The sequence below is a fragment of the Vombatus ursinus genome, unplaced genomic scaffold, assembly GCF_900497805.2.
Source record: "Vombatus ursinus unplaced genomic scaffold, bare-nosed wombat genome assembly UNPS02009770.1, whole genome shotgun sequence".
Lineage (NCBI taxonomy): Eukaryota > Metazoa > Chordata > Mammalia > Diprotodontia > Vombatidae > Vombatus > Vombatus ursinus.
The window spans coordinates 8,164,592-8,192,478 of record NW_020949548.1 but is presented as its reverse complement, the minus strand read 5'-3'; the positions used below and the strand labels follow the sequence as shown (position 1 = coordinate 8,192,478).

The 27,887-nt window shown below is 37.8% G+C and overlaps 1 protein-coding gene across 4 annotated transcripts in view; it reads left to right on the top strand.

The window, feature by feature from the left end:
- NAV2 (neuron navigator 2) overlaps positions 1-27,887 on the top strand; it is a 457,081-nt gene that overhangs the window by 128,078 nt on the left and 301,116 nt on the right. For all 4 annotated transcript variants that reach the window (XM_027852625.1, XM_027852624.1, XM_027852627.1 and 1 more), the window contains exons 2-3: positions 6,629-6,746; positions 11,237-11,289. In XM_027852625.1, coding sequence (XP_027708426.1) covers positions 6,629-6,746; positions 11,237-11,289 — 171 coding nt within the window. The remainder of the gene's footprint in view (positions 1-6,628; positions 6,747-11,236; positions 11,290-27,887) is intronic.

The window sequence follows — 27,887 nt, the reverse complement described above, 5'->3', positions numbered from 1 at the left end:
TGTGTGTGTGTGTGTGTGTGTGTGTGTGTGTGTGTGTGTGTGTGTGTTTGTGAAAGAAGGAAATGCCTGGTCTTTGGGTCTGGATTTATTGGTCTGGCTAATTACTGACATTTATATAGCTCTGTAATGTTTGCTTTAAAGATACTAGCTATGTTGACCCATAAAACAACTCAAGTAAGCACTATAGCCATGATTATGCCCATTTTAAAGAGGAGGAAAGCGAATCAGAGAGTTTAAGAGATTTGCCTATTATAAGAATCAGAGGAAGCATTTGAACCGAGGTCATGAGAGAGTTTAAGAGGTTTTAACCATAGTAAGAACCAGAGGTAGAATTTGAACCCAGGTCTTCCTAACTCTAGAAGCATTCTGTTCACCAAATAAGGCTGCTTTCTAATGTGCTGACTCTCTCAGATAACTTGGGGAGCTGTTTTCTAAAGCATTATTAGCTTCATACTTATAGTACTATGTTAATACCTTTATCAGCACTCATTGGAACACTAATTACATAGGAAGAATCTTGGGCATAAAACCAAAGATGCTTCTGTGTACCTACTAGTTAAATCCAACATAACAGAATTATAAAGCCCAAAGAAGTTGTCATTATCCTTATTATCATGATGATGAACTGACAAAATATTCTCTGTTTTTACCATATTAGTGGGGAATAATCAATTTTAAGCAAAAAAAGGAACACTTCTTGAAATTCCATCAGGTAACATAAAATTAATCAGATGAAACTCAGTGTTTTGAAGCCTTTAAATTCTTTCTTCCTTTTATCTCTTCAAGCACTTGACAGCAAACTCCTTTCCCGGGAATGGGAATCAGAGAACCATGACATTTCTCAAGGTTGGAGGATGGTTTCATTAGATACCTAATTAAAGAGGGAAGAAGGAAGGAGGAAAATTCAACAAGAATTGGTGGAGTTTGAAATGGGAAAAAAGCTGCATTAACTAGCTAATCTATTAGACTTAATGTGAAATTATTGCATTTTTAAAATTACCATTATTTTACTTTCCTATTGGATTTTTTTGTCATTTCTACTCATGTTCACTTATATTAAAAGAACGCTACCATGCTTGAAGTATTTAATTAATTATTGTGTTCATGTTTTTTTTTATTTTAGCTTTACTGACAATGTTTTTACGTCTCTGGATCTCTGAACATGCCCCTCCTCCCTACTCAGAGTGTCAGAGGGGAGAGAGGGGGGAGAAAGAGTGAGAAAGACAGAGAGAGGAAGAAAGAAAGGGAGAGAGGAAAGGAGAGGGGGAGGGAAAGAGAGTGAGCATTTTATGCTGGTCATTTCAGGGGCAGTCAGGGTTCTCATGGTAAAGCCAAGAGTAAAACTAGATTTAGAGATGGAAAATTCTGGTTATAGAAAGGTTAGCCAAGTGTGGTGAGATACAAGGAAAGAATGAGAAGCAGTGGGTGAAAGTTACAGAAAGGCTGGTTTAGGCTCTATAGAAGGGAAAACATTCTAAAACTCAGCGCCATTGGAAATTGGAATGTTCTACCTTTGGAGATTTTTACTTACTAGAAATCAGGATCAGAGATCTAGAACTGACGGGAATGTAAAGGTCATTTAGTCAATGCTTCCATTATGTAAATGAGAAAAAAGAAGGTCCAGGAATATTAATGTCTTCCAAAGATCTGTATTCAAATTCTCTCCTTGAACACTTACTTACCATGTAACCCTAGGTAAATAACAACCTCTTTGTGCCTCAGTTTCCTCATTTGTAAAATGAGGGGGTTGGACTTAATGACATGTAAGTATCCCTCTAGTACCAGATCTGATCCGTGAAGCTATGGCCTATGACACAGAGGCTAGAAAATCACTTAACAATTTGTGGATGATATTGTAGGGAGAAATTGTGCTCAGGGATGGATCAGGCCGGATAACCTCTAAGGTCCTCTTGAACTCCAAGATTCTAAGATTCTATATGGACCCTGGAAGTTGAATTTTTAAATAAGAGTACTTATTTTCTTCTGATTTATCCTTTTTCTCTTTAAAATAGAGTTTAGCAGGAAAAATTTCAATTAACAAAGGATTTTTTTGTCAGTTGGGATCCCATTAAACAAGGATTTTAATCATGTAATGATAATTTTACCCCTCCCTATCTCATCTTCATCTATTAAACAACAATGACAAAAAATTCTAGTTTGGAAACTCAGAGAGATCCCACTTTTTTGAAGCCTTGAATGCGGTCAGTTTCTCAAGGATTTACATTTGGCTTTTCTCTTTTTCTATAGAAAGCAGTTTATTATTTTCAAACATTTTTGCATAACAATGATCAACTCTTGTTCCCAGGCATTGCCCACAGCCCTAGACTTTAAACTCTTCTCTAATGTGAATATTCATCTGCTGCTTCATCATTCATCCACATTGTGTGTGTGTGTGTGTGTGTGTGTGTCCCTGCTTAAATTAGTTTTGTTTAGTCTTGATTTGCTGTAAATTGTGCCATTGGATTTAGCAAATAAGTAGCAGAAGTTCCTTTGCCAGGGAATTGGTTTTTGGAAGATTATACTTTTGAGAAATATGCCTTTAAACACCATGGAAAGAAAATGGAAAGGAAAGGTTAGAACATACTTCCTTTTTTTATTTTCTAGTCCTTCCTATTTTTAACAATGGTAGTAACCACAGCCTTTTTTCCCCCATTGAACTTTAAGATTTAGAATGTGTTCTATGTACAGTTTCTATTAGCTCCATTTTACCAGTGAAGAAACTAACTTTAGTTGGACTCAAGTAAGTGCATTGTACCCATCAGCTTTAGGACTTAGAGCAGGGTGTGGATTTGATAAAGCTGGCAGAAAATGTATCTTAGAAGTGATGAGGGGGCAGCTAGGTGGTGCAGTGGATAGAGCACCAGCCCTGGATTCAGGAGGACCTGAGTTCAAATTCGGCCTCAGACACATAACACTTACTAGCTGTGTGACCCTGGGCAAGTCACTTAACCCCATTGCCTAACCAAATTAAAAAGAAAAAAAAAAAAAATAAGTGATGAGATATGCTATTCAGCATCTTCAAGCAACTGACAGAAATCCATAACACCAAAAGCCATTCCTCAATTGATAAGTCATCAAAGGATACAAAGAATAGTTCTCAAAGGAAGAATTGCAAACTATTAAACAGTACATGCAACATTGTTCTTTATTGCTTATAATAAGAGAAAGGCAGATTAAAACATATCTGAGGTTTCACCTCACAGTCAGCAGACTGGCAAAACTTTGTATCTCCAGCACCCAGGACAGTGCTCATTGTCATCATCATCCTCATCGTCATCATTGACACGTATATACTTTTTTAAGTTTTGAAAAGGGCTTTATAGTTATTATCCCATTTGATCCAAACAACAATTTTAAGAGATAGAAGCTGTTATTATCCCCCTTTTACAGATGTGGAAACTGAAACTGAGAGTGGTTAAGTGACCTTCCCAGATTCACATACATAAAAAGTGTTTGAGGCAGGAATTGAATTCAGATATTCCAGGTCCAAAAATCTACACACTGTACCACCCAGCTGCTTAATAAATATTTGTGGATTGACTGATGCCTCTAAGTACAATGTGCTAATACTGGTTTCCATGATTTTTTTGCCCCATTTTCATTTTAAAGACTTCCATACTTTAAGCATAATAGGGACTCATCAAAGTCATTGTAGTTGTGCCCCAACATTTGTTCAATCATTTTTCAGTCATATCTGACTCTTTGTGACCCCATTTGGAGTTTTCTTGGCAAAGATACTGGAATGGTTTGCCATTTCATTCTACAGCTCATTTTACAGATGAAGAAACTGAGGCAAACAGAGTTAAGTGACTTGCCTAGGGTCACACAGCTAGTAAGTGTCTGAGTCCAGATCTGAACTCAGGAAGAGGAGTCTTCCTGACTTCAGGACCATTGCTGTACGCACTATGATGCCACCTAGCTGCCCTGTACCCCATCAAGTTGGATATAAAAGGTGGAAAAGCATTTTGTTTTGGGGATGTTCAGGTGAGACTCTGGTACTGGATAATTTTTCTTCTGACTACTCTACCATTAAATAATATTTTAAAAAGAACATTTCTGAGGGCTACAAGAAGAAAAGATGGGAAAGGCCAGAGAGAGGCTTCCAGCTACCAAGCACTCTCCAAACTATTCAATCAAGAATAACTCTCTAATTGACTGGCTTCAATCACCAAGATTGGATTCTGGAACCTTGCAGAGTTCAGTGCTTCTGCAAGTCTAGTTCGGATTCCCTCCATGGAGTGGGGAAATCTATTTTTGGCTTATCTGTGATTGGCCTTTCTAATTGAGAGGAAAAAGCTGTCCTTACTGCACATTGGAACCTCTGGTGATTGATCACCTGGAGTAGGCTCCTTCTTCTGTTTAAGCACAAAAACAGTGGAAAGAATTGGTTACTGGGGCTTGAATTGTCAAATGGCCAGAGCCTGGCTGCCTAATTCTTCCTATGGCATTTAAGTTGAGAGAAAATTGTAATGTACTCACTATTGGTGGAATTGGGTTTCCCTTGCTTTTGAGAAGTGGGGAAAAAATAATAACCTCCACTAAAGCCCCAGTAATTGATTCATTTGGAGTAGGGGTTCTTAACCTATTTTGTGTCACGGACCCCTTTGGCAGTCTGGGGAAGGACCCCTTCTAGGAATAACATTTTTAAATGTATAAAATAAATTGTGCTGGGTTATAAATAGAAACCATTATATTGAAATATAGTTATCCAAATATTTTTTTAAAAAGTTCATGGATCCTAGGCTAAGAAGCCCTTGTTTAGAGTGAGAATGGACCTTAGAGACCATCTAGTCCAACCCTCTCATTTTACAGATGAGGAAATTGAGGCAAACAGAGTTAAGTGACTTGCCCAGCAAAGAATTGGAAATTGAGAGGATGCACATCAATTGGGGAATGGCTGAGCAAGTTGTGGTATATGAATGTAATGGAATACTATTGTACTATAAGAAACGATGAACATGCTGACTTCAGAAAAACCTGGAAAGACTGGTATGGACTGATGCTGAGTGAAGTGAGCAGAGCCAAGAGAATGATGTACACAGTAACAGCCACATTGTGAGATGACTAATATTGATAGACTTAACCCTTCTCAGCAATACAAGGATCTAAGACATTTCCGAAGGCCTCATAATGGAAAATGCTATCCACATCCCAAGAAAGAAATATGGAGTTTGAATGTAGATCGAAGCATACTATTTGCTATTTTTTTTCTTCTGTTGAGTTTTGTTTCCTCTTTCTGGTGGTTCCTCCTACTGGTTCTAATTCTTACTTACAACATCACTAATGTGAAAATATGTTTAATAGGAATGTATATGTATAGCCTATATCAAATTGTGCACCATCTTGGGGAGGGTGGTGGGGAGGGAGGGGGAGAAAAATTTTAAACTCAAAAGCATATGGAAGTGATTGTTGATAAATCAAAATAAATTAATAAAAAATTTAATTTAATTTTAAAAAAGTGACTTGCCCAGGGTCACACAGCTAGTAAGTGTCTGAGGGCAGATTTAACTCAGAAAGATGAGTCTTCTTGACTCCAGGCCCAGTGCTCTATACACTGTGCCACCTAGCAGCCTTCTTAATCTTAAAGGAAACAAAAAGCTGAAAATTGGTCCATGGAATCTTTGATGATTTTTCTACCACTTCTCAAGTTCCATGTATAAGAGGTATAGTCTAATTCATTTATCATGGATGCCAACTTTTATAATCCTAGAATAAAACAATAATAACAATAATAACTAGTGGCTTAAAGTTTGCAGAGCACTTTACATTTGTCACAATTCTGAGAGGTAGATGCTATTATTAGCTCCATTTTACGGATATAGAAACTGAGGCAGAGTTTAAGTGACTTGCTGAGGTCACATAGTAAGTATCGTAGGTAGGATTCCAACTCAGGTCTTCCAAACTCAAATTCCAGAACTCTGTCCACCCAACCACCTAGGGCCTCAATCTCACCCTTTTCTCTTCAGAGATATTTGTCATACAAATATAGTCTGTGGAGTTTGCCCCCAGCTTTTTGTCTTAAGAATCCCAACAATTAGCATGAAGTTTGACTTTCAAATTAAACTGATTTCATTTTTTTGTTTGTTCTGGTAAACATAAGGCTGTAAGTGATTCAGCTCCTACAAAAGGAATTGAAGTGTTGATGCTTTAACATTTTGCTCCTTTAAAGGGACACAGAAGCCTGAAAATTTCCTTAAATCCACTCATTAACCTGAAATGGCCCATTGAAAGGCATCCTTTTGGGCAGTGATTTCCCCTTAATGTTTTCTCAATAAAGGAGAAAGATTTTCAGGGTGAAAATAGGGCTTTGGTTTCTCTACGCCAATCTGTTACTGACTGTTTTAGTTCCGTGTCTGCTATTCCATTCAGGCCTTCTCATGTTTTGAAGTTGTCTTTAGTTTTCCCCAAGCTCTGATGTCAGATCTTTCAATAGGGTACAGCTAAACTATAGTAAGCTGAATGCTTCATCAGTACAATGCACCGAATATTAATGGTGCTAACTGGCCTCAGACAGAAGCAAGACTGAATCATAGGGCCCAGGGACTGCCACGTGCTAAGTTATGAAATCTGGTTAGTGAGTTTAATTTGGAACCTAAATCAAAGTGTTTCCTTTTTTTTTTAATTGCAGATCTACACAGACTGGGCCAATCACTATCTAGCAAAATCAGGTCATAAACGCTTAATCAAGGATCTCCAGCAAGATGTAACCGATGGCGTCTTATTGGCTGAGATCATCCAGGTCGTAGGTAAGTGTCCAATTTTGTGTTGTGTTCTGTGTGTGACATTGGAACCAGGTACCAAATTTCTCTGCCCTTTTCAAAGTCAGATAGAAGAGAGGATGAGGGGTCCAGTATCAAGATCCTCAAAGGTAAGATCAGTTTCAATCCTATATATTATAGCAATTTTTATTCAACTACATGCTAAGGTAAAATATAAGATTTTCCTGATAGTGATAAGATCATTAATGCAGTAACAGCATCTTAAAAGGAAGGTGTTGAGACAAGAAAGAAGCAAATGTTTGCTTGTTTTTCCTTCCTTTTGGCTTGCTATTTGTCCAGAGCCTTTAATTTTAGTGGAATAGTCTAGAATTATTTCTCTTAAGCAGCATAGAGCTAAACTAATCCTTCCATCCCTCAATTGGAGTTTAAGAGTCAAACTGCAGCTAGGAAAAAGTATGATATTTAGTTTTAAAGTAGGGAGGGAATAGAGATAGAAGAGGAAGGGAAAGGAGAAACCAGACCTACCTGTGACCCAAGGAGAGGAAGGCTGTTAATCTGGTGAAAAGATGCATTGAGATTGGTCATCTTTGGCCCTTACTCTCTTGCCACGTTCCTTGCCATCCTTTTAGTGATGGGCTAGTCCTGTCATCCATACCAGAAGGCTTTGAGCAGGTTATAAGACAAAGGAGGCTAGTGAGCAAGAATTAGAGTCTTGTCCCTGGTGGGGGAAATGATATCACATGTGAAAAAGCTACTGGCAATAAGAGAAAAAATAACTCAGAGGCTGCAAACTGAGGACATACCTTGCTGGGTCCCCAAAATATTGGGTATGACCTTAATTCATGTATTAGATTGATCCTGCCTGGAAAAGGTTGATGGAGAAGGCCCAGGGTTTTGAGATGAATATGGAAATCATAATTCAGATAAAGAAGTGTTTCTTTGAAACCCTCAGATGGCATCTTGAGGCCAAAAGTTTCATTTATTCCACATGTGAATGGGCCAAAAAGAAAAAACTCCATCTCTTCCCATGAAAAGACTCTTTCTTGGCACAATGGCTGCCATGATAGGTTGGCAAGCATGCAACCTAGAAAATAATAGCTGTCCTTTTTAAAGAGGGACCACTCATATGATTGTCTATAGTACCATTCCTTGCATAAAGCTTGAGGTATTGCAGTGAAATCCTATTAGCCTAAAAGTCAGGAAACCTCAGTTTCAGTCCATGTTTCACAATTACCTATCCGCATAACCTTGGCATACCTTAAAAACAAAGCAAAACCAAAAAACTCTCCTTGCCTCTATACTCTCATCTGTAAAAAGGGAATTACAATTCATGATGTTATGGATTCAGAATGGTGTAGTGAGGATTATGAAATACAGATTCAGAGCTAGAAGAACCTTGGAGCTCATGCCATGCCTTCATTCTTCAAATAGAGAAATTGAAGCTCAGGAAGAGAAAGTGATTTTTTTAAGGTCACATAGATATTAAGAATCAGAGCTGGGAATTGAACCTTTGAGTACTGGGAAAAGTATAAAACAGCATGCAAATAAGTGTGAGGATGTATTTTTCTTATTTTTATTTATTACGGGTAAATTAACATGGGTGTAAGGTCATTCCTCCCACCCTACCCTACCATATTCTTCAGTTCCCTAAACAACCTAAAGGGAGGTATTAGATCTCCAAAGCAGATGACATAAACATCCTGGAGGGCCAGGTCAGTCAGCAGATTCAAGAGGCTGAGTGAACTGGGGATGTTTAGCCTGGGGAAAAGAATGCTGGGAGGAGGGGACAAGAGAGCTGTCTTCGAGTATCTGAATAGCTGTCATGGAGGAGGGATTCAGCTTGTTTTGCTTGGCCGGCTGTGCAGGACTACAAGCAGTAAGTGAAAATGTCAAAGGTAGATGTTGGCTACAAGGAAGGAATAACTTCCTGAACTTCCTGGTGGTTGGAGCTCTCTCAAATCAGACTTGTAGGAGGTAGCAGGTTCCCTTGTCCACTGCCTTTGCCCCCCACTGGAAGCCTTCAAATGCAAATGAGAAGGTTGCTGTAGAGGTGATATGATGGTAAAGTACGGTTGGGCTAGATGATTACAGAAGTCCTTCTAACTATGAAATTCTGTGAAAGATGTCTGTCTGAAGAAATTAATTTGTTTCTTGAAACTAGAATTATTTACTCCTTTCTCTACAGCAGAATCAAATCCAGTATTTGAAAATGTACCCTGATTCTGGACAATTATAATTAAATCAGTGTTTAAATGTCATGAAATTAGAATCCATGAGACCCAAGGTCTGTGTGTGTCCATGTGTTGAGGTTCTGCCAATACTGTTATTTTCTCTATCTTCATATTTTATGAGAATTCTACAATTAGGTTTACTTAATGGACTAATATTGAATGTCATAAAACAGTACTAAAATCAAAATGTCAGGCTTTACATTAATTGAAGGAATAAGTGAAGATGTATTTATTTGCACAATTGTAACTAGGAGAAAACCACTGGGGCTTTGACCCACCAGGAGCATTAAAGGCTCACTCTTCCTCTCCAGAGGGGCCCTGCTTCCTTTTCCTTCTAGTCTGAAGAATACTATCCCTCCATCTCTCAGTACTCTGACTTGACTCTTCATAGGCATTTAGGGGTAGCAGAGAAATGGTCTGGCAGAGGCAAAGGAAGTGATGGGGTGCAGGAAAATCGCTGGCATCACAAGTTTGGGAGGAGAGGGAAGGAATAGGGATGGGCTATTCCCCTCTTCTCCTTCCCTCTGTCCCCCACCATGACTATACCTATGATTGGGATGAGTTACCTTCCTTCTCCCTAAATCCCGCCTAACCATATTCACAGTCTGGAAGGCTTTCTAGGATATCATCTCATTCCCCTACCCCCTTCATTTTCTGCAGGGTCCTAGATTCTTGATTTGGGGTCTAGGCATTAGAAATGCTAAAAATTTAGACTGCTTTGTAAGCTTATATGCACCACCTATTAGTGCTTGGTGTCTCCAGATGGAATTTAAAGAACTTAGAATATTTCCAGAATGAAGGCCCAGAACCATGAATGTAAATTTTTTTTTTTAAATTGGATGAATACTATTGAAGTAGTCATTAATCAGAAATGGACAGCTTTTAAATTTGATCATCATGAATGGGTTATTGGAAAATACACCAGTAACCTTGAATTTAGAAAATCAAATTTATTCATAATTACGATATCAAGACCAAGACCATTGCATCATTCCTGCCATAGGTTCCAGAACCATTGGGTGAGTTTGCTTTTTTGCCTTGGTTTTTCACATCAATAAATATTGATTTTACATTGTTTTTCCTTTTTCACTTTTTCATTTGCAGTAAAAAGACATGCAACCTTTTCAGTATATGGCAAAACCCTAACTGGAATGTTTAGGGAATAGGACATTCTAGTTTAAGAAATATTTTCCGCATCTGGGCCTCATTGACTATTCATTAATCAAACTAATAAATCAACAAGCTTTTATCAGGCACCCACTAAGTGCTAAGTTTATATCTCTGGATATAAAAGCAAAAATGAAAAAAAAAATCCTGCTTCTAAGGAACCTATACAGTCTAGCAGGGGAGACGACATGTTTATATATAATCATATACAGCAGGTAATTTGGAGAGGGATGGGTCAGCAGTGGAGGAGCGGGGAGGAAATTTACCTGAAGAAAATAAGGATTTCTGTGAGGTAGGAGTGAGACAGGGGAGATGCCAAGATAGCTGGAATTTTCTAAGAAGTTTGAAAGGCCCCAAATAAAAATTTATAATTGTGCCCTATTAGCTCTTCTTGTGTTTTGGGATGTGTTTTGCCTTGTGTGACAAAATGCATTCATCTTGGGAGGATTTCCTTTGGTAGTCTTTTATTTGAGAATGAGTTTCTTAATAGAAGTTTGCCATTTTTTGTTCACTTCATTTTAGAAATGGGCCAACAGTTGGACAAGTCAGTGGATTTCCCAGGGCCTCAGTTTCCCCCCTCCTTTATTCTTGGCTACATTGTCAAAACAAAAGCTCTCTCATTTGTGACTGTACTTAGAGCAGGTAGATAAATGGCCCAGAAGAGCATGAAGAGGATGGATTATCATGTGTGTCCTGGACTCAGTTTGGTGGTTCCTGAGTTCAGGGTTGTGTTTTCTGAGAGTTCCTTCTGTTTGGTGCCATTCAGGCCTGCTCTGGCTGAAACTGAGTGCTCTTGGGCATCTCCATTCCCCGGTTCCCAGACAAGTATTTCAATGATGCACCATCATTTTAAGGAGTGTCATCTCCCTCGCAGTTGTCGCCTTTTTAAATGAGTATGGCCTTGCTCCAGCTGTCCCTGGAGGAATGGCCTATGAGTAAATCCCTGAGCTTGATGGTGCGTCTCAATGTTTCACACGCTCGGTTGCTTTGGACAGCCCCACTTTTAGGCCCCTGGAGGTGCAGCCAGCAGCAAGGCCCTGAAAGTAGCTCTTCTAAGGCTCTCCACTGTAGGTTTCACTTTAGGTTTTTGAAGATTGATTTATTCTCCTTATTTTTCAGCAAATGAAAAGATTGAAGACATCAATGGCTGTCCAAAGAATAGATCTCAAATGGTAAGTAGTCCAAGAACTGAGGGGCTGAATGGGTTTAATATACTCCTACTCTGAATTACACAGATGACTTTGTAAATATTCCTGTGGCATCAGTAGATGTAGTTATTCCACTTTTATTCTGGGGACAGGCTTGGATATGGAGAGAAGGGGACACATAATCAACTAACAGGCTTCTCTAGTGGCATTATTTTGCTACTGTAACCTTTGTGGATAAACCTCATCCTTAAAATGACCAGGAACCTATTGGTTTTTTAGAGACTTGCTATGCTGAATTGGTAGAGTGATATAAATATTTGTGAGGGCTCATAGAAATATGATGATATAAAGTATCTTGCTTTCCCTGAAAGACCCCAAATAGTTTACATATTTTTTTAATATAACACGTGTATTAATAGAAGCCAAAAAAAAGAGATTTTCCAGGGAAGCCATAAGAAGTAGTATACTGTATGCTCTGATGGAATTTTAAAGATATCCCATTGCTTCTTTTTTTTTTTGCATTGATGTTTTAAATCAACCAATTTTTTTAATGAACCCTATAGGCTTACCTTTGAAAGTAAAGCAGTGAAGATTTTAGTGTTCAGAAAAAAAAAGTTGGATTAAATGTGATAATGTTAAGCCCTTAGTTTTTCACCTTCAAAACAGTTTGTGAATAGTATATTCAAAGAATGTTTCATTTGTGCCTAAGACTATAGCAATGCCTATTCATTTAAAAAAAAAAAAAAGGAACTTGGTACATTTCAGGGAAGGCTTTATACTTGGAGTTAATTTGCTGCCCACATTCCAAATGAAGTTGGTTTTTGTCTTTCCTTCCAATGTGATCCAATTTAATGCATTTCATTCTAAAACACATGAATTTGATAGGCAGTCTTTAGACTCGTGGTATAAAGTCTATTGTTTGTTATGGCTTGTTCAGATCTAAGCTCATTATAACCCCTCCTTTGCACGTCCCTCCCCCCCATTTCTCTTTCTGTTTTGATTGTGTTTATTTATGGAAGTGTTTTCCACATAAGAGTTGTAGGACATTGTTTTTTAGCTTGCACCATGAAATCACTTTCTCTGCAGGCCAGTTTCAGATTTGGGGACTTATCTTTTTTTTTAGTTTTATCCAGAAGATGACCATCTCTTTCATAAGAAAATCCATATATAGATATATCACTGCTTCTTTTGCTTTGAAAATCTTGGCTGCTATTTTTACTGGTGCTCTGGCAGCTGTCTGGATTATAAATAATTGAGAAAATTTGGAAGATCACTAACTTAACCATTAGAGTAAGCATGTCAAGCATGTCTTTGCATGAAGTAGGCTCATTTGTCTTGGAAATTGAAGTGGATTCATTTGTCATGCCCCATTTCAGTGTGTAAGTGGGGGGCTGGCATCGGAAAATGATGTCCTTTTTTCAAAAAGGTTGTACTATATTCTCCATGTGTGTGCGCGCACATTTTCAACAGCTACCTTTTGAAGTGTCGTTTTCCATTAAAGGGAAAGTCAGTCTTCAAAATCAAAATATCATTGTCTTCCTAGTCTCCCAAAAAAGTATAGTTCTTTATCCCACAAATATATCTGGGTATATTAATATGTGTGTATCTATATCATCTATATCTATCTATATTATATACATATTATATGTGTGTATGTGTATGTGTATATATATATATGTTTATATATTTATTATCCCAAAAAGTCTTAGTAAGTTTTATGCTATTAAAGCTTAAATATACTACTATAATTTTATGAGTTATTGAATAAATTTTTAAGGACTATGGGTTGTTTTTAAATACAGAAAGGCAGAAACCCATCTTTTTCAGTGATACCTAGTGCCAGCACATGAAATGAGGAGAGAGAAGAAAGAGATGGAGGCTCTTGTAGTAAACCAAGAGCAGAAATTATTCTGAGCACAGGATTCCAATCCAGAAATGATGTCATTCCTATAGTCGCGTAATTCTGTAGAAAATGAGAAGGATGATAATAAAAGCAACAAATTGAATAGCATAGACTTAAACCAAAGAGAGAGCTTTGGACACACAGATCTGTGTGCTGTCAGGGAAACTCTATTTTCATAGTCTGGCAAGCAGTTTCCCTCTCAGAAAGATATAAAAATATACAACTTTCTGTATAATAGCCACAGATTTAACTCTTGCTTATTTCTAGTAATGGAGGACAATAGTGGCATGGATGAATCAATCAGTAGTCCTCAGGGGTAGATAAACTAACATTTTATTTGGCTTTGAGTTTACTTCCAGATGGATGGGTTTTTTGCATATTTTTTAAAAGACTGGCCTTGTCAATTATATTTTACTGAGGGTAATATTACAATAATAACAATAACATTTCATCTAGAGTATTACAGGACTTTCTTTATAACACTTTGTGAGATAGATAATGCATGCATTATACCCATTCTAGAGATGATGAAACTGAGGGAAACTAGAGCATGGTGCACTAGAAAGGATCCTGAACTTTTTTTTTCTTGTTTTCTTTTTGTGAGACAATTGGGGTTAAGTGACGTGCCCAGAGTCACACAGTTAGTGAGTGTTATGTGTCTGAGGACAAATTTGAATTCAGGTCCCCCTGACTCCAAGGCCAGAGCTCTATCCACTGTGCCACCCAGCTGCCTCTTTTTTTTCTGAACTTTTTCACTGAGTTTGAAGTTGTGGTATCCGAGCTCCAATCCTGACACTTTTTAACTGTGTGAGCTTGGGAAAGTCACTTGTCATCTCTGAGCATCAGTTTCCTTATATGTAAAATGGTTGGAGTAAAATATATAAAACACAATGTGTAAAAGTTTCATTATGTGTAAAATGGCACCTAAATTCTCTTGTAGCTCTAAGTCTATATAGTATATTGTGACTTGCCCAGGTCTACACAGCTAGTAAGTGTCCAAGGCCTGATTTGAACTTGGGGCTCATCTGACCCCGAGTCCTTTCCATTATAATTAGCTAACCTTCCAAGAAATGCATTTTTTTGTAGGGAAAAGTTGTTTCAGGAGTAGTCTAGATGGCAAAAGAAAGGCAAACTGTGCAGAAAAGGGGAGCTGCAGATAATCTACCAGGCAAATGGCGTACATGTGGATAATTGAGAGTTAACTTTGCTGTCTTTAGTTAATGAACTTGATGTGTGCTCTCACTGGATATAACAGATGTGTAACACTGAATCTTTGTTAATAAAATAGGAATGAGTTAGTCTTGAAGCAGTATGGAATCGCATAATCTTCATGTTTGCTAAATGAAAATAAATGTGTAGAAGGTGAAGTTTTTGAGAAAAATGGAACGTAATGAAAAGTACCAGAGTAAAGGGATCATTAGGCACCCACTCATTCTTTCCCTTCCCTGCCTAGCCCCGAGCCTGGTTGTGTAGGTGGGAGTCACATAATCCACTACCCTCACCCCTCAGCAGACACTCATGGATGACTTACTGATAGGCCCTTCTCTTCCTAGGATGCAGGAGAGAAATCGGATTGACTAATGAGTTGAACAAACCCCTTTGGAATAGGATGGGGAAAGAGACTTCCAGTGAAATCTTGGACTAAACTCTGCATACACATTATTATTATGGTTTTAATATAGGTGTTGACACCTGAGAATTGTGTAAGCACTTGCCTAGTAATATGCTCGTTGATTTTCTCAGACAATAGTATGCATCAATTATCTCCACCCTTCTCTCTGAGCCTCAATCCTAATCTCTTCCCTTAGCGATCAAACCCTTTCCTTCATTGGTGCAAGTTGCAAAAACTTTTATGGGTCTCCACAACCATGAGAAAACAGCCCATAATCTGCATTTCCTAGATTTTCAGGTTTCTTTCAGGTCTAACACAAGTCCTCTACTTTTGTAGCACCATTCTTATTGAAGTAGACTCAGCATCGGAAGTGAGAATGAATGACGGGTGTTTCTTCTTTCAGTCACTCACGTGGAAATCATCCTTCCTCAGCAATGTCAGATTGGGGAAATAGGAATCATAGAAATGTACCAACTTGCTGAAAACTAGAAATGCTGTTCAACAATCAAATCCCTCAACTCATTAGTGCACCTCTTGAATTACATTTTTATTTCATTATGATGACCAGGAAAGTTTCTGGAGGACAGAGATAGTTTCATTTTTGTCTCTGTATTGTCATTGCTTGGCACAGAATTGGTGCCTAACAAATGTTTGTCAAACTACATTAAAATTATTTGGATATGCTAACTCACTGAAGAGAAGAGATGCCATTTCCAATATACTGACTTTTTGTTTGGTGAAATCCGGGAGTCTTTATTAACACTCTAAAACAGTACTACCTTCTGGCTGAAAAGGCAAGAATCCTTCTTTTCTTTTTCTTTTTTTTTTTTTTTTTGGCTGAGGCAATCAGGGTTAAGTGACTTGCCTAGGGTCACATAGCTAGTAAGTGTCTGATATTAGATTTGAACTCAGGTCCTCCTGACTCCAAGGCCAGAACTCTATCCACTGTGCCACCTAGCTGCTGTAAGAATCCTTCTTAATGAAGCCTGGAGCACCATTCAGAATGTTTTGACTGCCAAGTGATCCAAACCTGAACCTCTCATAAGAGCAGCCTTTGCTAGTTGTGAGATTAGGACCTAATAGCCCCTATGGTTGGATCAGGTGAAGACAGTTTTGTTTTTAACCAAGGCTCTGGGAAGAGCTCTTGTTATCAATGCCATAAAGCAGCAATATTCCCTTTTTGCAGGAAATGAACAGGACTGAGTCCTAATCCCAGCTCTCCAGTGCTCCCAGAATTCCAATTTAGGGAGCCAACAAAGAGAACAGTCCATGCGACAAATTTTCCCACAGCTCCCAGCTACAGGAAATATGAGGCTGTTCATTTAGTGGCTATGGAAGAAGTCAGAAGCAATACAGTAGCCAAGTTCCTTCACTTATGCCAAATATTGGTATCCCTTGAAGTAGGCTTTTTACATCAGGACTTCATCCACGTGATTTCATCTGGGGAAGCAGAAGAGCATAGTAGAAAGATACATTTGAGTCAAGAGAATCTGAGTTAAAACCCTACTTCTGACATTAGTGTGTGGTCATGGGTAGCTACTTGACTAAGCCTCAGTTTTCTCATCTGTGAAATGGAAATAATAATATACATAGGCAGGACCTACTAGGTCCTGTCACTTAGGACTGTTCTGAATCTTGAATGAGGTAATACATGCAGAGCTCTTTGCAAACTTTTTAAAGTGCTATGCAAATTCATGGTAATTATATCAATTTGCAGTCTCGTAAGTATGTTCCTTGTCACACTTCCTAGAACCTGAATAATTACTTATTTCTACCTTATTCTAACCCCTACCCCCTATAGTCCCATCTGCTTAGTTCTTAAATAAGTTTATGTTTGTGGGTCAAAACTCAGCTAGTGTCCCCATGGCAACAAAGGGGCATCTTTTTGACTATCATATGGCATATTCAGCAGATTTCTGTTAGCTTAGTAGGAGACCTGCTGCTTGGACCCATGCCATGGCAGACTGGCTTAACTCCTCAAAGGGCACTCTGATACACTTGGCTAAACGTTGAGCCGAGGAATAGCCAACAGCGCTTGTTTTCTCATTGTTCTTAATTTAAGCAGCTTGGCTTTGTTCCTGATGACAGTAGTTGCTGGGTCTATAAAGCCTTTGGACTGGAAAGCTCTGCCTTGTTTTTCTCTCTATCTGATGGAAAATGTTTTAAAAACAGGGGTAGCTAGTGCACTGTGAGGAGGAAGGGTTTAGTTGAACAGTATGGAGGAGTGTTGGCCCTACCAAATGACTGGCTTGCAGAAGCCCATTTGGTGTTCTGCTGGCCACACTTCACTTTGGCGAGAGATTCTTGGATCCTGAGTATAGAGTGTGGTATCCTGATGGACTAAAATTCCTCCCACAGACCCTCACCCAATGCAAGCTCCTTGAGGGGAATGTGGGCAGCTAGGTGGTGGAGTGGACAGAGTGCTGGGCCAGGAGTCAGGAAGACTCGTCTTCGTGAGTTCAAATCTGGCCCCAGACACTAACTAGCTGTGTGACCCTGAGTAAGTCACTTACTCCGATTGCCCCAGTTTCCTCATCTATAAAATGAGCTGGAGAGGGAAATGGCAAACCACTTCAGTACCTTTGTCAAGAAAACCCCAAATGGGGTCGTGGAGAGTTATATACAACTGAAAACAACTGAACAACAAAATGAGGGCAATGATTTTTGAGGGTGCTAGGTGGTGCCAATAGTACATAAAGTATTGAACTTAGACTTAGGAAGACCTGGGTTCAAATCATACCTCAGATATGCACTAGTTTAAGAAAGTCATGGAACCTCCCCTGCCTCAGTTTCCTCAGCTGTAAAATAGGGATAGCATAACAGTAAAATAGGGATATTATAATAGCACCTACCTCACAAGATTGTTGTAAGAATAGAATGAGATAAAATTTGCAAAGCACTTAGCCCAGTGCCTGGCACTTAATAAATGCTCATTCCTTTTCCCTTCACCCCTTTCATTTTAATCTCTGTATTTCTAGCACCTAACAGAAGGCCTGACACATAGCGTGGTTTGTTGTCGTTGTTCAATCATTTTTCAGTTGCATCCAACTCTTCATGACCCAATTTAGGGTTTTCTTGGCAAAGATACTGGAGTGGTTTGCCATTTCCCTCTGCAGCTCATTTTACAGATGAGGAAACTGAGAGAAGCACGGGTAAGTGACTTACTCAGGGTCACACAGATAGTAAGTGTATGAGACCAGATTTGAACTCAGAAAGATAAGTCTTCCTGACTCTAGGCTTGGTGCTCTAGCCACTGCACTACCTAGGTGCCCTCTATAGTATGGTTGAATTGGATTTAAATGAATATGAGTTTAATTTGAAGTCTGAGGCCCTGGATTTGAATCTGAACTCTGCCAATTATCTCCTTTTGTGACCCTGAACAGTACACTGAATGTGTCTGGGTTTCAGTTTCCTCATCTGTAAAATTAAGGGATTGGACCAGATGAACTTTAGTGTTCTTTCTAGCTCTAAATATATCATTATTCCCATAAAGCTGTGAGGGCAGTGATCAGAAGGATGTGAGACTTCGAGAGGTCACCTAAACTCTTATCTTGCTATGTCTTCTTTGTGAAAATATCCTCATCTGAGAGCCCCCAAACCAGCAGTCCATGTTTTCAGTATAGGAAAAGAATAGGTAAGTAGTTTCCAAGGTGTGAATGCTCGTCATGAATGACCTGGTCTACCTCTGAGGGACATTTCAGGTATCAATGGTTTTTCACGTATATTCTTAGATATTTTTTTGAGGGGGAAAAATTGAAAAGAAGCATGATGAGGCCTGGAGGAAGCTCTAGTATGTATTCAATGATCAGCTTCCCAGCCCTTATCTCTTATTTCACAATCAGTATTTTTGACTTGGTAAATGAATGAAACCCAAACAACTCTAGTGAGTTTCATTTGGCTTAGAGAGAAGGGAGGGTTATTATTGTTAGGACAGAGATAAAGCTTGGATTATCCTGTGATCTCCTTGATGTGAGGAATTTTTGGAGGAGGAAATTCCCTCTCTATCACTGAAGCTCAGCAGCTTATAGTCTTAGAAAGTTTACTGGATCACTAATAGATGAAGTGATTTGTCCCTGATCACGTCAAGGATGTGTCAGAGTCAGAGCCTGAACCCAGGTCTTGATGGCTTCAAGCCCAACTCTATCTATGAAGCCCCAGCTGCCTCTAAGTATGGTTAGGGAGGAAAAAATGTTCTAGAACTGACTTCAGTTGACCTATGTGTCACTGAGTTGAATAGACATCTCCCCTGGTAGAAAGCATCCTTTAGAGATTTCCCTCAAAAGTCCCAGTGTTATGTAACATGTATCCATATCTTGCCCTAAGGGGGTGAGTTACTGCACCCACAGCCAGTTAGCCTGAGCCCAATGACCTGCAACCTTCCCAGGGGCATCAGGAATGTGTGGTCAGATGACACTGGAAATGTCTGAAATACTTGGACAGCTGAAATGCTTCTTCCACAAGCCCCATGACTATTTTTATATATGCCTGAATACACACACACACACACACACACACACACACACATGCCACTGTACTATGCAAGTGAATACAGAAAATCCAAGAAATCATTTAAAGTTAAGAGCAAATGCTGAGGTTTGACAGGCTTACAAAAGACAAGGTAATCTGTGACTGCTCATATTGGTTCTGTTTGCCTGAGCAGGACACCCAGTTTCTGCTCTCTGAGAGCCTGCTTTTGGGAAGTGGATCGTGAAAATATGATCAAAATATGTAGACCTGAGTACATATTTTTAAATGATTGTGAATCTACATTAAAGACCAAATCATCAATGTGCTACAGCAAATATCAATGTACTATAAACATAATGGCACTATAAATACAGTATATTCAAATGTATGGGATACAGCAAAGGAATATTCAAAGGCAAATATATAGAGTTATACTTGGGAGGGTATTTATAATAACAATGACAATAACTATATCTATATAGTGATTTAAGGTACACTGTGCACTCTGATGTAGCTAAGTGACATAATAGATAGAGGCTTAGATTTGGAATCAGGAAGACCTGAGTTCAAATCCCACCTAATTGTATCATCCTGAGCAAGTAACTTACTACCTGTCTGTCTCAATTCTTACTTATTTGTAAAATTGGAATTGTAATGACACCTACCTCTGAGGGTTGTTGTGAGAATAAAATGAGATAATATTTATAAAGTACTTTGCAAACCATAAAGTGCTATGTAAATAATGCTAGCTGTATTATGACAATAATTTTCATTATCATTATTATCTACCGTGCCTCCTAGCTGCATACCTGAATGCATTTCCCTTGTGGAATTAAAGTAACTGATACTATAGTTGTTGTTGTTTGTCCTTCGTTATCTTCATTCCTTTTCTCTTTGAGGGAATTCTTCTTGATTTAACCAAAATATACAAACAATTAAATTCTATTAAATAAGCATTTATTAAGCATCAAATATATGCTAGGCAGATACAAAAACACAACTAAACCACTTTCTCCTAAACATTATAATTACTGTTTTCCGAGCACTTCAGTGTTGTTAAACTATTTTATCTTTCCAAGATCCTGGTAAAGGAGATGAGAAATATGATGGATTCTTTCAATTTTAGAAATGGAAACTCACTTCCCTCCTCCTGATCCTTAGAATTTTTGACTTGGTTATGTCAGCGGATAGCTTTGGGTCATGTGAGAGAGTCCCTGATTGCCTTTCCTTCATATTACATACTATGACATTGGCATTCCAACCTGGGCATCCATTTCTTATCTCCTTTGAGAATAAGACCAGAGGAATGGAATGGAAGGAAAGATTATTGGTGAAGCACACTTGTCTTTTACTCATTCCATTGAGGTCTAGGTTTGAGGAACACCTTAGGCCGTGCAGGGCAAGCCTTCACATGGTGGTCAGAAGAAGAGATACAAGGACACTCTCAAGGTATCTCTTAAGAACTTTGTAATTGATTGTGTGACATGGGAGGCACTGGCACAGGACCGCCCCGCATGGCATGCCCCTACCAGAAAAGGTGCTGTGCTCTATGAGCAAAGCAGAATTGAGATAGCTCAAGAGAAATGCAAGATATGCAGACTTAGAGAATCCACCCCAAAGGTTCACACAGACCATTTGTGCCCAACCTGTGGCAGAACATTCCAAGTTCGTATTGGTCTAATCAGCCACAGTTGGACACTCTAAAACTTGACTCTGGCATAATGATGTCATTTTTGTCCTCTTTGAAAATGGAAGACAATAACAATCAGATGGCATGAATTAAAGGAAACACGAGCTAAGCTTAAATGTATAATGCTGAGGGGAGGTATATTTATTAGATATTATCATTTCATCAGTGTCCTTCATTTGGTTTACCCTACAGATGTTGTTAAAGAAGACATTCACAGTTTTTCATTCTTAATTTTAGAGTGTAATGTTTTATATAAATTATTTAAAAGTGCTGCATATCATTATGTCCCTGGAATTATGATTATATACCGTCTTTTGGATGTAATCAAGCCAACTAGCAGTTAGTAAGGTATTGCTATGTGCCAGGCACTGTGTGAAGAACAGGGATATAAAGAAAGGCAAAAAACAGACCCTGTCCTCAAGGAGCTCACAGTGCAATGGGAGAAGACACCAGCTTAGCAAGGTACCTGGCACATAGTAGGCACTATAAATATTTTTTGATGAGCCTTTGTCAATGATATTTGAAAGCTCATAAAGAGTGGGAGGGTTACCAGAGGACTAGCCAATTTTGTTTCAGTTTTTGAAAATGGGAAAAGAATAAAATATGTAAAGTGTAGATCAATGATCTTGATTTTTATTCCTGGCAAAACTCTCAAATGCATTAATAAAGGAATGGTTAGTAAACATTAGAAAAAGAAGCAATGACTTTATCAAGAATAGGTTATCCCAGACTAAATTCATTTCCATTTTGACAGGGTTATTAGATTCATAGATCAGGGAAATGTTATAGACATTATTTAACCTAGATTTTATTTTTTTATTTTTTTTCAGCCAGTCAATTGGAGTTAAATGACTTGCCCAAAGTCACATAGCTAGTAAGTGTTATGTGTCTGAGTTTGGATTTAAACTCAAGACCTCTTGACTCTAGGGCTGGTACCCTATCCATTGCGCCACCTACCTGCCCCCATTTACCTAGATTTTAGCAAGACATTTGACAAAATCTGTCATGCAATCCTTGTTGAGAGATGTTGACTACACGGTACCACAATTAAGTATATTCAGGATTGGTTGAATGGCTGGACACAAAGAGGCATTATTAATGGCTCAATGTCAAGTTGGGTGGAAGTTACTAGTAGAGTGATCCAGGGATGTATCCTTGGCCCTGCACTGTTTAACTTTCTTACCAGTGACTTGGATAAAGGCAAGGGTAGTGTGCTTACAAAGTTTCCAAATGGTACAAAGCTAGGAGAGATAGCTAACGTTTTAAGTGACAGGATTAGAATCCAGGAAGATCTCAAAAGGCTAGAATTTGGAACTGAATCTAATGCAATTCCTGTATAATAGAGACAAATGTAAAGTCTTACAGTTTGGATCAAAAGTTAATTATGGGTTTCCCCCTAGTTTATATCGTGGATTGTCTTGTTTTCCCTCTCTATTTTTCTCCCTTAGAGATATCACCTCTCACAGGTTCAATGATCATCTTTGTACAGATGACTACCAACTACATATGACAATTCCTAATCTCTTTCTTAAACTTCAGACCTGTTACATATCTCCACCAGAATGATCCATAGGCATTTGAAACAAACTGTGTCCAGATTGGAACTCAGAACTCGTATTTAACTCCCCTTGAAACCATTCCTTTTTCAAACTTCCCAATGTCTATTCGGGATATCACCATCTTTCTAGTCACTCAGATTTGCTACATTGGAATCATACCTGACTCTTCACTCTCCTTCATCTCATTCCCCCATATCCATTCCCCTGCTATTTTTATTCCATTTGTCATATTTCCCCCCTTTCCTCCACTCACATAGCCACTTCTCCAGTTTAAGCTCTCATTCCCTCTTTCCTGGACTATTATAATATCCTGTTAATTGGCTTCCCTGTTTCTAGCCTCACCTTTCTCCATTCCATCTTCCAAACACCTGCCAAATAGCTATTCCTAAAACACAGATGTGGTCTTCTTGTTCCTGAACTCAGAAATATTTGGTCACCTCCTATTGCCTTTAGGATAGAATACAAAATCCTCAGTCTGACATTTATTACCTTCTACAATATGGCGCCCACATATCTTTTCACTTGTTATATACTCTCAATCATACATTTTCTGTTCAAGTCAAATTATTCCTACTGGGGGTATAGTGTAGTTGTTATTTGTGGTTGGCTAAAGTGAGAGTCACGTGCCTTAGAAAGTAGATGTGAAAAGAAATTGTAGACACAAAAAGAAAGAAAGAAAGAAAGAAAGAAGATGTGAGTAGGGGCAAAATTGTCTTTTCTGTTGTAAAAGTTTAAAAATCTCAATTGTATTCTTGCCCACATAAAAAGCCAAACCATTTCATCATGGGCCTTCATGCAGGTATGCCTGCAATAGAACTGGTTTCTTGATGCATGGGGTGAGAAGAAACAAACTTTTCTGGTCTGAGTTCAAAAGTTCAGGGTAGATGGAGAAAAATAACTTTAGAAAATTAATTATAGGGAAATATTGGAAAGAGGAATAAAAATGATAGGTCTAGAGGAGAGGGAAAAGAGTGGTAGATCTCAAAATTATTGGACTTCTGAAAAACTGTGAGAAGAAAATCTGACCGTTCTATTTTAAGAATTTGTATGAAAAACTCAAGTTTTGAGAGCATGGTACTAATTACAGATAAAAAACATTCATGAGGTGCAAACATGGAAAAACCAAAGATTCAACTTAGTCAAGAATGTTATCATTAACATTCAAAGCTATAATGTCAAAGAAAAACTCTGTGAATATGATTTTAACAATCAAGTATCAGAAAATGCAATTACAAATCTTTTAAGATGTTTCTATTAAAATGGGAAACAACAGAAGAAACTAAACCTCCACCATCCTGTCTCATATGTAGAGTGAAAATAGGGGACCAGATCCCAGGAATGATTTCCCACCATAATTAAATATTCTTAAAAACAAAATATAGAAATTTAATAATCAAGACAATTTTGAATAATTCTTAGACAAAAGATTCAGCTTCAGAGCAACCCGTTTGGAGAAACAGTAGGAGGTAAAAGATTCTTGAATGCTTTACAAGCCTGAGATAAAGAAAGGAAGAATTTTTATAACAGGCTTGGGACCCCTTGAGCTAAGTACTTTCAATAATAAACACTTTATAATTGTGACTAATTGTTTTCAGTCAATGAAGGTGGATTTTAAAAACAACAGTTGTTCAGTTTTGGTTAATCATAGAGTCCTGTCAGCATATGTAGGATTTTTTTCTGTGTTAAGTTCAGAAAAGAATTCAAATTGGAGTAATAAAAAAAGATTTAGGAAAATTTTTCTGATGAAACACTTTAACAAAGAATGGTAGAGAATTTCAAAGTTAAAGATACAACTTTGATTACAAATGAATGAAATTCCTCTATAAAAATCAAGTGATGGATTTAAAAATACAATAAAACACCATGTATAACATAAAAATATATACATAGATTACAGATAATGGTAAGGACTAGGGGTGGAGAACCTGTGGCCTGGAGGCCATATCTGGCCTTCTAGGTCCTTGGGTGTGGCCTTACTGAGTCCAAGTTTTACAGAACAAATCCTTTTAAGGGGATTTGTTCTTTGAAGCTTGGGTTCAGTCAAACCCACCCCTGGTGTGGACTGTAATTTATTGTATTAATTCTAGCAAAATTCTAGCTAAAATCTGGAGCTATAGCAATAATTATCTAAGGCCATATTTGGATGGAGTTATATATCCAACCAAGGTGAATTCAAAATAGTAAGCACTGAGAGACAGACAAAGAAATTGTATTACTCTTAAAGGATATTGATAATAGCCTTTGATAAAAATCATAAATAATAAAAACGTATCCATCTTTGTTATGTATGCAAGAAATACCATAGCAGTTAAATTTCTAAATTAAATATTAGCTGATTTGCAAAAATAACTAGACAGAAATTTTGTGATAGTTGGATATTTCAATAAGCACTAATGGAATATGGTAAATCAAATGTTTAAAAATAAATAAAGAAGTTATGAATATGAATAGAGTACTGAAGAAACAACTGGAGAGAACTGGATGAAAAAAAGCCAGAAACATATGTATGTTTTTCTTAAAATACACATTTATCAAATCATTGAGAAATTATAAGTGAATTCAGGAAGGTATAAATTTTATGCACCAATTTTACAGGTCATTACACTGTAAAATTAGATGCTTATCATGAAAATATGATAAAAATATGTAGACCTGAATACACATTTTAAAATGATTTTGAATCTAGGTTAAAGACCAAATCATGCAAACAAATACCAATGTACTATAAACATAATGACAATATAAATATAGTATATTCAAATTTATGCAATACAGCAAAGGAGTACTCAGAAGCAAAAATATATCCCTAAACGCATGTTTAGAAGAGACAAAGGAAGAGATTAAGATAAGGAGAGAAATCAGTAAGAAGAAAGAATAAAATAATGATTGAATTAATCAATTAAGTTATTTGTTTGTTAAAGATCAATATAATTTATAACAATAAAAATAAATTTTATTCAAAAGAGGAAGAAAAATCAAATTACCTGAATGAAAACCCACAAGAAGGATCACAAAGAGTGAAAGAGCCATCCAGACAGCTACCAGATGTGGTCTTACCAGGACAGAATAAAGTGGGACCATCATGTCCTCTCTTTTGAACATAATGCTTCTATTTATGTGGCCCAAGATTGTATTAACTTATTGGGGTACCATATCACACTATCATTTCATGTTGGCTATGCAGTGTTCTAAAATCCTTGGGTTCTTTTCAAATGAATTGTTTTTAGCCACAACTATAACCTGGATATTAATTTTTAACAAATGTTTTAAGTTTTCTCTATATTATAAAATTTATCTTGTTAGTCTCATTCCATCACCCAGCCTATCAAGAGCTTTGTAAATTCCACGTGTTGTCATCTGATACATCACCTGGCCCCTCCATCCTAGTTTCACATTGACAAATTTGATGAACAGCTGTATCTCCACACTTGTCTTTCTTTCTCCAAGCACATAGTCTTCCAAACTGTCATTAATGTACTTCAAAAGATCATAGGATGTAATTTAGAAGCCATCTACTCTAACTCCTTTATTTCACACGTGAGAAACTGACTTCCAAAGTGGTAAAATGACTTGCCTGAGGTCATAGGGTAGAACTAGAACTTGCCATCTAAATCGCATTGAGACTGGAACATTTACTGCCATGCTGCCTCTTTGATTCCTGGACAAGAGCTCATAATTACCATGTCTTACTCTGTGGTCCATATGGGGACCTCAGAACTCACCTAAGTTTAACAACCTCATTTTACAGATGAGGAAACTGAGATCCAGTAAGGTTAAGGGGCTCTCCCAGTATCACACAGGTAGTAAGAGGGAGAGGCAGGATTTGAATGAGTTTTACTTGCCTTTGCTGCCCAGTGATCTTTCCACTGTAACATACATCCTGTTCTCTGACACTGTCTTGTCAGAAGGCTAGTTACTTCAGAAATCATGGGGTCATGGGATTTAGACCTGGAGAAGCATTAGATGTCATCTAGTCAAAACCTCTCTTTTCACAGATGAGGAAAGTGAATCTCAGTGAGATTAAATAATTTTCCCAAGGTCACCTGGGTAGTTAATAGCCAAGTTTGAACCTCATATTTATATCTTTGTATTAGATCACAGCTAACAAGTTTCTCTTCTATACTGTCTCTCTTCAACTAGTAATAGTGATGTTTCATTATTTGCGTGACTCATCCTTCAGTTGTCTCTCTGGGGCTTCACAATCCCTAGAGATTCTCCCCCATTCCCAATTAAATTGCCAGGTTTTATTTTATTATTATTATTTTTGTTTTCCATGAGAATGACGAGAAGTGGGTGGTAGACCTTAACTCTGATAGGTCTCAGGGGATTGCCAAATCTCAAATGCATCTGATAGGAAAACAGTTTGTCACCTGTTGGTTCATATCACATGAACATGCATACCCTTTTCTACCTTTGGTCACCTACAGTAATGGCACCAATAATATATAATCTTATCTTTGGTTGTATCTGTAGAACATGATGTTGAAGAAAAGTTATACTTTCCATTTTAGGCATAAGCCTGACAGTAATAATTTTATTAATTAAAAGTATGAGCTCTTTCTTCTTGGATAGAGGAAGGAGTCCAAAAGCCAGGTAGAATTTCCCTTTGACCTTGAAAATTTTTTTGTAGGTCCACTGGAATTTCAAATTTTAATATTCTCAATCAAAAGATAAAATTACATAATCAAGATTAAATAAGGGTTACATGTTTAGGTAGCAGCCTCAGAACATTTTAAGCAACTCAAAATGTCAGCAGACCCTAGAGAATAATTTTCCTCAATCCATTTAATCCCTCTTTGAGCCACTCTCTAAGGATTCTCCTTGAGATCAGGACTGTTTTTTGCCTATCTTTGTATCCCCAGAGTTTATAGCACAATGTCTGGCCCATAGCATTTATTTAATAAATACTCATTGACTTGTCCAGGTGAAAAGGACATTCTGATGGAGGAGAAAACATGTAAATGACTGTGCATAATAGGTAAATATGTGGTAAATTGCAGATAATCTCAAAGGGAAGGTGCTGGCATTGAAGGGGACCAGGAAAGGTTCATTACAGAAGGTGGGATTTGAGCTGAGGACTCGAAGAAGTCAGGCCACATAGGTGGCAGAGATAAGGAGGGAGTATATTCTAGGCATGGGGACAGACAATGTAAAAGTATAGAGTCTGGAGAAGAAGGGTCTTGGGTGGGCAACAGCAAGGATGGTAAATGTAAAAATAATGGGAAGGTAGGAAGGGGCCAAGTTGTGAAGGGCTTTAAAAGCCAAACAGAGAATGGTAGATTTTATCCTAGAAATAATAAGGAGACACTGTAGATTATTGAGTTGAGTGAGGGGAGGGGTGACATGGTATGCTTTCAGAAGATTACTTTGGCAGCTAAGTGGAGGGTGGAA